The 12,744-nt window shown below is 36.4% G+C and overlaps 1 protein-coding gene across 3 annotated transcripts in view; it reads right to left on the bottom strand.

Annotated features, from left to right (window-relative positions):
- LOC127878851 (fibulin-5-like) overlaps positions 1–12,744 on the bottom strand; it is a 41,485-nt gene that overhangs the window by 10,862 nt on the left and 17,879 nt on the right. For all 3 annotated transcript variants that reach the window (XM_052425394.1, XM_052425386.1, XM_052425378.1), the window contains exons 8-13: positions 12,160–12,300; positions 8,756–8,944; positions 7,822–7,956; positions 4,580–4,702; positions 4,078–4,200; positions 937–1,056 (exon numbers count right to left, since the gene is read on the bottom strand). In XM_052425394.1, the coding sequence (XP_052281354.1) occupies positions 937–1,056; positions 4,078–4,200; positions 4,580–4,702; positions 7,822–7,956; positions 8,756–8,944; positions 12,160–12,300 (831 nt within the window). The remainder of the gene's footprint in view (positions 1–936; positions 1,057–4,077; positions 4,201–4,579; positions 4,703–7,821; positions 7,957–8,755; positions 8,945–12,159; positions 12,301–12,744) is intronic.

The following is a 12,744-nucleotide window of genomic DNA, read 5'->3' as shown; positions in this document are numbered from 1 at the left end:
TTTTTACCCGGCATGACTCATATTCGAACATGACCTAGATATTGTCTAGATACAACTTCTGACCAAGTTTAGTAAAGATCAGATGAAAACTACTTCAATTAGAGAGCGGACACCATGCTTAATCATTGAAATGCATTAAGTGACCCCGTGACCTAGTTTTTGACCCGGCATGACCCATATTCCAACTTGACCTAGATATTGTCTGGATACAACTTCTGACCAAGTTTGGTAAAGATCGAATGAAAACTATTTGAATTAGAGAGCGGACACGAAATGTGACTGACCGACCGACCGACTGACCGACTGACCGACCGACCGACAGACAGTGCGAAAACTGTATACCCGCTTTTCATCGAAATGGGGGCATAAAAACTGGAACAAACTCATAATCTGTGTTTTAATAAATTATTACCCTTTTTTCGTAGTTGTTCATAAAATAATAATTAAGCTTTAAAATTTATAAATCATGTAGGAGCATGCACACTTGGTTGATCCATTGCACCAACGTTACATGATTCATGCCTATGTGTAATCTGATTCTGATTGGCTGATGTCATAATCTAAAAATAAATGGTGGTCGAGCAGGATTTTTCTGCTGCAGCAGAAGTTAATGTTTCGACCCCTTTGGTGCACAATAAAGGTTTACTACACTGTGACCACAGCAGGTTACCAATACATCACAGATAAGGGGTGGGGGGGGGTCAAATATAGAAGGATTAAACAAGGTCTTTAAAATCTGCCTTTTAAATTCATGCAAATGCCAGGTAAAAAGCCAGGATTTTAAATATGATGGTATTGCAGCTGCTGATGCTGATAAATTATGCCATCCCTTAAGTTGTGTCCCCCCGTAATAGAAAAATATAAGGATGGAATATTTTACCATAGGAAAACAAGTTTAAGGACTACCATATATATCGAAATAGACTGTTATCTCACCTACACAGGTGCGCCCATCTGATGCCAAGGTGTAGCCTGTTTCACAATTGCACATGTATGAGCCCTGGATGTTCACACAGCCCTGTGAACACACGTTCTGGTCATCGCACTCATTCACATCTGAACAAACATGATTTTTATATTAAATATAAGGCACACTCTGGGAAAATGAGGCTTAATGCATGAGCCTCGTGGCGTTCCTGATTAACTTGTGCAGTCCCCACAGTCTAATCAGGCTTGATTGGGCATTGTCGGCTGGGGTACTACTTATATATACCCCAGGTTCTCTTAAGTAAACTTAAATGTACCCCGGGTACGCAAAATATACTGAAACATACCCGAGAATTATAACGCTAAATTGGTCGTTGTCGGCTATTTTTTTCAAATGAATTTTGTTCATATTTATATCAATATTCTGTAAAATGGCCTCTTTATTATCAAAACTCCTACTCAAAAAAGCATTTTAAGAATTTATTTTTTTTCAAAGAGAATATTGTTTCATATTCCATAGCGCTTTTTACAACGTCGCATTTTAGGTGGGAATAAAACTCGGGTAAAGTCGTAATCGGCCGGGTACGTGTTTAACTGTTAGTATAATTTCTGTACCCAGGGTACATATAAGTTAACTTAAGAGTACCCGGGGTACATGTAAGTAGTACCCGAGATGACAATGACCAATCAAGCTCTAATTAGGGATGACACTTTGTTAAATCCACCTTGTCCACCTAAACTGGATTTTCACTAAGAAGAGGCTTCCTTTAAACAAAAAATACCATTAAGAGTCAACCATGATATGCTGTGTGGACTGCACAGGCTCACCTGGGACATTAAGAGTCAACCATGATATGCTGTGTGGACTGCACAGGCTAATCTGGGACCATTAAGAGTCAACCATGATATGGTGTGTGGACTGCACAGGCTAATCTGGGACATTAAGAGTCAACCATGATATGCTGTGTGGACTGCACAGGCTAATCTGGGACATTAAGAGTCAACCATGATATGCTGTGTGGACTGCACAGGCTAATCTGGGACAACATTAAGAGTCAACCATGATATGCTGTGTGGACTGCACAGGCTAATCTGGGACATTAAGAGTCAACCATGATATGCTGTGTGGACTGCACAGGCTAATCTGGGACATTAAGAGTCAACCATGATATGCTGTGTGGACTGCACAGGCTAATCTGGGACATTAAGAGTCAACCATGATATGCTGTGTGGACTGCACAGGCTAATCTGGGACAACATTAAGAGTCAACCATGATATGCTGTGTGGACTGCACAGGCTAATCTGGGACAACATTAAGAGTCAACCATGATATGCTGTGTGGACTGCACAGGCTAATCTGGGACATTAAGAGTCAACCATGATATGCTGTGTGGACTGCACAGGCTAATCTGGGACATTAAGAGTCAACCATGATATGCTGTGTGGACTGCACAGGCTAATCTGGGACATTAAGAGTCAACCATGATATGCTGTGTGGACTGCACAGGCTAATCTGGGACATTAAGAGTCAACCATGATATGCTGTGTGGACTGCACAGGCTAATCTGGGACATTAAGAGTCAACCATGATATGCTGTGTGGACTGCACAGGCTAATACCATTAAGAGTCAACCATGATATGCTGTGTGGACTGCACAGGCTCACCTGGGACATTAAGAGTCAACCATGATATGCTGTGTGGACTGCACAGGCTAATACCATTAAGAGTCAACCATGATATGCTGTGTGGACTGCACAGGCTAACCTGGGACGACACTTTACACACATGCATTAAATCCAGTTATTGCAGAATGACACAAATATATACCCTGCACAACTCCAAAATTGCAGTGGCAGTGGATATGGTGTAAGTCTACTCATTAGGTGGTCATGGATTGGTTCCCCTGCATATTGAGTCAAGGTTAACATGTAATTGTGAAAGTTGGTTGCAGTCATCAATAACAGACTATACACAAATAGCTTTACCTTATGCCTTTTTTATGCAATTAATTTTAAATAAATAGGCTTAGATGCAAAAAGAATAAATAAAAAGATTTCAACTAAATTTTTACCCACATAGTAGAAATACTGCCAATATTTTCAATTGACGTGGAAATTTACAGACCTCAGATGAAAATGAAATAAAACTTATTAATAAGTTGAAAACAAAAATCTTATTTTTTTATGTGTTTGTGTAGAAGGGTTTAATGCTTTTATCAGTTTCAAAATAAAACCTAAGAAGGCATGGGCTTCAATTTATAACTAAATGTTTAACAACAAGGGCTGTTTGTAAAACATGCATGCCCCCCATATGGGCTGTCCATTGTAGTGGCAGCCATTGTGTGAATACGATTTTTGTCACTGTGACCTTGACATTTGACCTAGTGACCTGAAAATTAATAGGGTTCATCTGCGAGTCACGATCAATCTACCTATGAAGTTTCATGATACTAGGCGTATGCGTTCTTGAGTTATCATCCGAAAACCATTTTACTATTTCGGGTCACCTTGACCTTTGACCTAGTGACCTCAAAATCAATAGGGGTCATCTGCGAGTCATGATCAATCTACCCATGAAGTTTCATGATCCTAGGCGTATGCTTTCTTGAGTTATCATCCGGAAACCATTTTACTGTTTCGGGTCACCGTGACCTTGACCTTTGACCTAGTGACCTCAAAATCAATAGGGGTCATCTGCAAGTCATGATCAATGTACCCATGAAGTTTCATGATCCTAGGCGTATGCGTTCTTGAGTTATCATCCGGAAACCATTTTACTATTTCGGGTCACCGTGACCTTGACCTTTGACCTAGTGACCTCAAAATCAATAGGGGTCATCTGCGAGTCATGATCAATGTACCTATTAAGTTTCATGATCCTAGGCCCAAGCGTTCTTGAGTTATCATCTGACAACCACCTGGTGGACGGACCGACAGACCGACATGAGCAAAGCAATATACCCCCTCTTCTTCGAAGGGGGGCATAATAAATGCAGAAGTATTAAGCATGCTAGTACAACATAAATGTACAAAGCTTTAAATGCATGTCTGAAAGATTTTCCGTTACTTGTATAATATTTAAGTATACATGTACTTGGCTCAAAAACCACAAAAAAAACTGAGGTAAATTAAAGTGCAATGTTATCTACCCCTGCACTGTTGTTCTCCAACCAACTCAAACCCTGGGTTGCACACACATCGGAAGCTACCAGGTGTGTTTTGGCACACTGCGTTACTTGGACAGACATTGCCCAACTGGCACTCATTACGATCTGCAAAACATGAAGGAAACAGGAATGCTAAAATATTAATAATGCAATTAATTTATTAAAATAATTCTGTAAAAGCAACCACGTAAGTCATACAGAATATACACTTTTCTCATTGTCAATTTTCTTCATAAAATAATACCAAAACCAACATGAACCAGACCCATTCCTATAACACAAAAAATGCATCTCTTTAAAGTGAATAATCCTCAATAAATTTATTTTGAGTTCAAGTATATAACAAACATAAAACATACCTAGAGTTCTAAAAAAATCCAAAAATATACAAATACACATTGAAAGTATATAATAACATATAATAAAAATTATAATAATGGTGAAAACATAATAAGACAACAATCTATTTACTGAAGGTGTGTACCTTGACAGATGCCATTAACGCGACTATAGCCTGCAGGACAGGAGCAAACGTAGCTTCCTGGTCGGTTCACACACTCAGCCGCACCCTTGCAGTCGTGGGTACCTCTTGTACACTCATCAATATCTGCAGGATCAAGCATTGCATAACCATGAGAAGGACATTTGTGTGATCCATGTCAGAGGTTTTGTGATACATATAAATATATATATATATGTATACAGAAAATTTGAGATTCATCACTTAGCAGGATGAATTGTCCCAATAATTACATCCATAGATTTTGAGCTTTGTTCGTATGGGTCACAATCCAATATACTAGGTCTAAATAGTTATTATAATTTTCAAGTAGTCTAGAAATGACAATTCACATGAACTTTAAAAAAATCTATTAAAACTTCAATTTATCAAAAGCAGCGTGCAATATAAGAAATAAACATGACTGTAAACACTCGTTCAGCAATATAAGAACAGATTTTACAACACTGTGTAACTATAGACAATAGGTGTCTGGTCCAGTAGAATACTGTTCCATGTTTGAAGAAAGGAATGACAAGATTTTGTCACAGTAGAAATAAATACTCCCAATGCTGCTTTATGTTGTATGTAGAAAGTTATGGTCATTGCATATAAATTATTGGAAACAAGAAATATCTTTAAAAAAAAAGATATACAGCGTTGATTGTGGTTGGATATGGTGAAAGGTAAAGAGTTCAATGAATGAGATTAAAGATAGCGAATGTCTTTTTCTGTGCAGTTCTTAGCTGCATCACACGCAGTACGGGATGTTACGCGGAGTTTTCGCGGCTTATTTTACATTATTACATATTGCTGGTCATAAACCTATAGAAAACAGTAAACCAAAAGAAGAATGGAAGTAAAATTAAAACATATGAGTCAACCAGCCACACGCGAAGTATCCGTAATATTTTACATATTTATACGCGCGTTCTTCAAACAAACCTGTTTTAGTGTTTGTCGGGCACTGCTATTTGATTCGATTATTAACAGTATTGAGAATCATCGCGCTCATGCTTAGTATATTAGTCAATATGGTGGAATAATTCTTGTTAAATTAATTAAAAATAATATTTATCATGGTATTGTTGATAACAAATAAAGAATCTATTATTGACATACCATAATTATATCGCTGAATATCTTCATTTAACATATTTCTGGTCTAAAGAAAATTCCAGTTCACCTAGTTCATGTGATAGCGTCTATATTATATAACGATTATTTTACTGGCAGCGAACTGACCCTGATACCTTGCGGGTTGGAATGCAATGCATTAAAGTGAAGCCACGCTTTTACTGCTGGAACAACGGCTTGTTTAAATTTTTATACTTTTAAATGTTAAACGTTCAATTTCAAAACAATTTAAAATGGTTTGGCCAAAACAAATATCAGGATAGGGAAAAACGATCTTTTTATGAACTTAAATATACTAGTACACAGACAGGAATATGAAAGTAATTAATAAATATGAAAACATAGCCTCTAAGTATAAATGCTCTGGCGCTGGCAATCCTCTGAAAATAAAAGGTGCAAGCACAAACTGTATTGATGTCAAGAGTTGAGTGTAAAACTGTTCTATCTATCAAGCCTTTTCATTAGAGTTAAAATTGTTTCATGCTGAACACGTGTAAAACAGTGTTACAAAGATCATGTTTTCAATGTTCTGGTGGTATGCTCAAATCAGCCAATAGAATAAATGAAGTGTATTCATTTGTGTCTAGCCGCGGCAAATTTTATTTTAAATTTATTGGACACTTACAAAGGTCAGGTAAGGTCAAAAGTGACATTAAACAGCTACGCCGAAAAAAAGGAGAAAGAGGAATAACTATGCCCCTTTCAAATCAAAGCGTCATATCATTAGGAACAATGAAGGAAGATTAATAAGGTAGTATGATTAAAGGTTAAGGAAAACTCCTTTGGAGTTCCCAGATAGACAGGTGAAAGGACAGAAAGACAAACAGACAGACATACATCGACAGCTATTCCAGTTTAACCATTTTACTTCGTTATTGAGGGTATTATAAACAAGAAATATCTTTTAAAAAGATATACGGCGTTGATTGTTGTTGCAGTTAATGAAAGGTAAAGACTTCAATGAATGAGATCAAAGATAGCGAATGTCTTTTTCTGTGCAGTTCTTAGCTGCAGCAAACGCAGTACGGGATGATACGCGCAGTTTTCGCAGCTTATTTTACATTATTACATATTGCTGGTCATAAACGTATAGATACAAAACAGAAAACCAAAAGAAGAATGGAAGTGAAATTAAAACATATGAGTCAACCGGCCACACGCGAAGTATCCGTATATATTTTTAATATTTATACGCGCGTTCTTCGAACAAACCTGTTTTAGTGGTTTGTCTGGCGTTGCTATTTGATTTGATTTTTAACAGTATCGAGAATCATTGCGCTCATGCTTAATACATTAGTCAATATGATGGCATAATTCTTGTTAAATTAATATATATTTATAATAATATTTATCATGGTATTGTTGTAAAACACATTAAGAATCTATTATTGACATACCATATGATATCACTGGATATCTTCATTTAACATCTGTCTGGTCTAAAGAAAATTCCAGTTCACCTAGATCACGCTATAGCGTCTTTATTATGTAACGATTATTTTCCTGGCCGCGAACTCCGATCAGCACATAGGGTATAGACGCAGCGATGACCTGTATGTAAACTCTGACATTCACACACAGTGGCCGCAAATTGACCCGATATACCTCGCGAGTTGAAATGCAATGCACTAAAGTGAGTCTTCGCTTCCACTGCTCTCTATACTTTAACATGTTAACATGTTGACAGGAATATGGAAGTTAGTACTAAATATGAGAAAATAGCCTTTAAGTGCAAACGTTCTCGCGCTGAAAATCTTCTGAAAATAAAAGGTGGACGCACAAACTGTATTGATGTCGAGATTGAGTGTAAAACTGTTCTATCTATTAAGCCTTTTCATTAGATATAAAATTGTTTCATGCTGAACACGCAGTAAAACAGTGTTACAAAGACGCGGACATGTTAATAATGTTCTGGTCGTATTCTCAAATCAGCCAATGCAGTCAATGAAGTGTATTCATCTGTACTTGGCTGCGGGGAGTTTTATTTGAATTCTATTGGACGCTAACAAAGGTCAGGCTAAGGTGAAAAGCTGGCTTAATACAGCTTACGCCGAATATAAGAGATTTGAAAAGAGCAAAGTCATCCGTACCAACACATTCATTATTGCTTCCCACTTCAAATCCTGGCTGACAACTTATCGTGTCCACACAACTGTATGAGCCGTATGTATTCTGACAGGTCTGGTAACTGGCACACACATTCCCCTGCTCACATTCATTGATGTCTGAATGGTTAAAAACATGATTTTAATTTTGCTATTGTAAAGAGCATACCATGGTGATAAAAGACATTGTCTTTCAAATAATATGGCATATTCATGATTAAGAATGCAAACTCAACTGCCTGTATGTTTTACTGTATAACTGCTGCATGACGCAGCCTTTAAAACATGTCCTTCATTCTTTAACAAATATCTCTTGAAAACAACACCAACAACAAAGTGATAAAGAGGCTATGTCATAAAGTGTTCATACAGTAAAAATATATGGGCAGCTGCATTTCCTTAGTATGACCCAACAGAGATTGATACCAACATTCATTTCAGATTACTGTTACTTTTACTATTTACACTGCAAAACTGTTCTTGTTAGGATTGAACACAAAATTCTGACCAAATTGACCGTCACCGTCACCATCAACTTAAAATTTACTCAAGACCTGGCTACATTTCTAGGCTTTTCTTCAACATCACCACCTTAAGTAGATCTATATGTTTTTCATCAATCAAAATTATCATTTTTTAAAGATAACACAATCTATTCATAATTTTAAAAAGCTGATTACCAGTTTTCCCTTAACATGTAATATTTAGCTTTAACATCATTACTTTACAATATATTATAATATAAACATAGCATGCTTTAACTACTCTTCTAATTCAAATTTACACATTTTTGAGAAGTTGGGGCAAAATAATTTTTAACAAACATAAAAAACATCAATGTTTAGATGATTTTGACGATCATGCAGCTGGTTTTGCAACCATCATAAAAAGAAGTTTTCTAAGATATGGAGACCCTTACCAACACAAAGACTAGTATTTGCGGCCCTTAATCCTCTTGGACAATTGAATACTTCACATTGCCCTGTCCTCAAGTTGAACCTTGACCCCTCTGGGCAGCGTTTCGGGTTGCAACGGAATGAGCCCTCTATGTTAAAGCACTCGTAACCTTGACCGCAGTTGTCTGTCTTCAACTCACACTCATTCTCATCTGGACATTGCGTGCAAGAAACAGGAGGCAAAGATATATTACGAATATAATAAATAGAGTCTAAATTGTATTTATCATAAAAAATATGTAATTTTTTGTTTGGAAGTTTAAATGCTATAATACACTTTTCAGCCAATGTCTTATAATAAACATATTACATAAACACAGAATTGATGTGAACCTCATAATTGACTTTTTGTGGCTTTCAAAAGCACAGAGGTAAAGAAATTTAGATATTGAAGCTCAAGTAAAAAGTCATTGAATTGAATGTTTAAAAATAAAATACCGGTATAATTTAAAAGATTTCAAAGCCCTAATCCTCAAATATGTTCCTAAAATGTGACTCTGCAGATTATTGCTCCTAATTGGCATCTTACTGATTAATTCCAGTCAAAAAAATGTAAGCATCGATGACTATTTCCCATGAAAATAACTTGCAGGCATCTGATTAATTATATTTTTATAATTTCTACAATAAAATGATAGCAAATCATAATTTTACACTCTGCTTTAAATACATGAGTGGAAGCTAGTAAATGACTTCATCGAACATGAAGATTATTGTAAATTAAAACCAATATAGGTTGGGTCTCCGTTAATGTTATATTAACAAGAGCCATGTTAACATGGCCATCCCTACCAAAATGTGTTTGCTTGTATGAGAACATTTGTTTTAGAAAGAAGAATAATATTTGTAAAACATGGCACCTGTGTCATCTATGTATATTTGAAGGATCAATTAGTTATATAGTGTTGGAGTTATGCTGTAGATAATAAAATATATGGAAATGAAAGAAAGGGAAGTAATTAAAAAAGAAGACTATAAACAGTTACTTTTTTGATCACTGTATTTTTCCTTTAACTCATCTATTCATTATATTATTATTATATAAAGGGAGTTTCAAGTAAATCCCTTCAGTAGATTTGGAGTTATGCTCCGAACACAAATTTACTATGAAATGAACACAAACTTACTATGAAATTAAAGAAAGGGTTTATGTTTTAAGTTTCAAGTGAATCCCTTATAAAGAAAGGGTTTATATTTAAAGTTTCAAGTGAATCCCTTATATAGAATTAGAGTTATGCTTCGGACAAACATTTACTTTGAAACTAAAGGGAGATAATTCAAAAACTAAGGTAGATAGAGTTATGGTATTTGGTCACTGCACTCTTCTTAGTTGTCATCTGTTTATATTCGAAGTTTCAAGTTAATCCCTTCAGTAGATTTAGAGTTATGCTCTGGACAATTTACTTTGAAATTAAATAAAGGGAGATAATTCAAAAACTAAGGTAGTACGAGTTATGGTTTTTAGTCGGTGCACTTCTCCTACTTGCCATCTGTTTATATTTCAAGTTTCAAGTAAATCCCTTCGGACGGAAGGACAGAGACGGACAGATGGAAGGAGACTATTACTATATCCCCTTCCGAAATTTCGGCCGGAATAATAAGCTACAGGCATAAATACAATTGTCAGTGGTGCATTCATCACAAGTACCGTATTTTACCATGTATAACGCGCTACCATGTATAACGCGCATGCGATTTTTTAAAGCCAAAATGGAGAAAAAAAAGAATTCAAGACCAAAAACCCGAAAATTTGGCCGAAAATGGCCGCCATTTTTATATTGCGCAATCATTTAATCTGAGTTTTTCGGGCGCTTAATTTTTTGTTTTAAAGTAGGGAGCGTTTTTACGATCAGGAGCATGGGTTGCATAGCACTATATTTTTTGATAATTTTTAAGATTATTCTCTCGTGAACACCGATATGTCCTTATTGCTGCGCACTGCGCACTGTTTTTTCAAGACCCCTGCGCGTTAAATTCGAACCACCATTACCTATTACTCACATTTGAACAGTGTAACATTTTCATTACCTGCCGCTCACAACATCGTATGACATCTTCTTCTGCAGACCCGCAACATCGCAATGTCCAATTTTACGCAAATCGTCCGTGGATCCCATTTTATTTTTCATCGACTTAAATATTTCCCCATTAAGAGATGCTCCCCATTAAATCCAGTTTGACCCGGTATTTCGCGCCTTCACTGCGTCTAGTTGATATTATAGTGAGACAAACAATACACCCGAACGCTCAATTCCATACAGTTGGCGTTATTGGCGTAAAGCCATTTGACAAATATCATTTGTTTGTCTCTATTGAAAGAAAATAAAACGAGTCTATATCTCTATTGTTGGTTTGTAACCTACGTAGTATACTCGCACAGTAGCATATTTATGCAGAGATCGGAAAATGATTGATAAACGTATTCGTCGTTTCAATGCTTAGGGCCGAGTAATTTCGGCAAATCGGAACTCAACCTACGTAATACACTTGCTCAATTAACCGTTGAACTCCACCTCCGTTCTCTTCAAAAGGTTCGAAGGCGGAGCTTTGCACATGCTATTATTTAATTGGACGATTGCCATTGAGGAACAAACACACAATTGGTTCGGCATGTTGATTGCTAGACAAAGGAAGCCAATTTTGTCGGCGAGAAACTTGTCGCTTTATTGCTTCAGACAGGAAGCGGCTTTCCTTTGATGACGTCAAACTGTCAATTCACATAGAGTGCAAATTTTCGGAATTGCTAACATTAAACTTTGGATTAAATTATCAAAATAAAGCAAAAGCGAAGTTGAAAAATATGATTGAAATAATTAGCCTCAGTTCAAATAAGACGTTTTGCGTTGTAAATCAACGAGTTTTCATGACAACAAAAACTTTAACAAACAATACCGCGACGCACGGGGATCGATATAGCTCGATTTTTTTAATGAACAATCAATGAAGAAGTGTGAAAACACCAACAAAGACATTTTTTTCATCTTTTAATTTTTGTCAAAACTGTTACTACCCCGTTCATTCCTAACCTTTCCCGCTATATGTTGTTTCGACAACGGCCCCTTCAGTCTATAACATTATAGGGTGTAGTTTTCTGCAATAACAAAAATGGCGGCAATTGTGAAGATTTACGATTACGAAATGGATTTTTTGCAATTTAGCAACCAGGAAAGCGTTGTGTCAATGTATTACGCGCACTGAATTTTTATTTTGAAATTTGAAGGTAAAAAACCGCGCGCTATGCATGGTAAAATACGGTAATAAAGAGGGTAGGATAAATCAAGGATTAAACATGAAACTGTTGTTTGATATTGACAATTTAAGCAGATACAACAACGCCTATTGTTTCACATGTTAATTGCATGTTTACCTGTACACTCCTGTGTTCTTTCATCCAGCGTCCACCCAGTACCACAGGGTACAATACGTCTGCATGCGTAGGATCCAAGAGTGTTCTCACAGCGCTGGGACGACGTGCAGGTGTCCATCCTCCTGGCACACTCATCAATATCTGAAAACAGTTAATGCTACGTAGAACAAAGTCCAGGGCTTAATCTGCCAGCTGCTAAATTAGCACATTGATACAGAATAGCCGTATTGGCTAAAGAATTTTGATCATAACATCCTATAAAATATAAAAAATAGAAGAATTCTTATGGAATAAGTTAAAATAAGCTACAGAAAGTTTTGTCACAGGTGGAGCCCTGCAAACTCGTCATAAAAGAACAAATAAATGGAACATTTTGATTCTACATTTTCCTAAAGCATCAATACAATAATAATTGGTATACTTCATATAAAGGATAGCCCAGTGGATGCAACAAGACATTTGTTGAAGGAACCCCACCAAGGAATGATGACCTAACTATGAATCATGTTTAAACAAGAGCTGTGTTTGTGAAACACAATGCCCCCTACTGCGCCACTTTGGAGCCATATATTTGACTGTTGACCT

Source organism: Dreissena polymorpha, chromosome 1, assembly GCF_020536995.1.
Source record: "Dreissena polymorpha isolate Duluth1 chromosome 1, UMN_Dpol_1.0, whole genome shotgun sequence".
Taxonomy (NCBI): domain Eukaryota; kingdom Metazoa; phylum Mollusca; class Bivalvia; order Myida; family Dreissenidae; genus Dreissena; species Dreissena polymorpha.
This window is presented reverse-complemented; position numbering and strand designations above follow the sequence as displayed.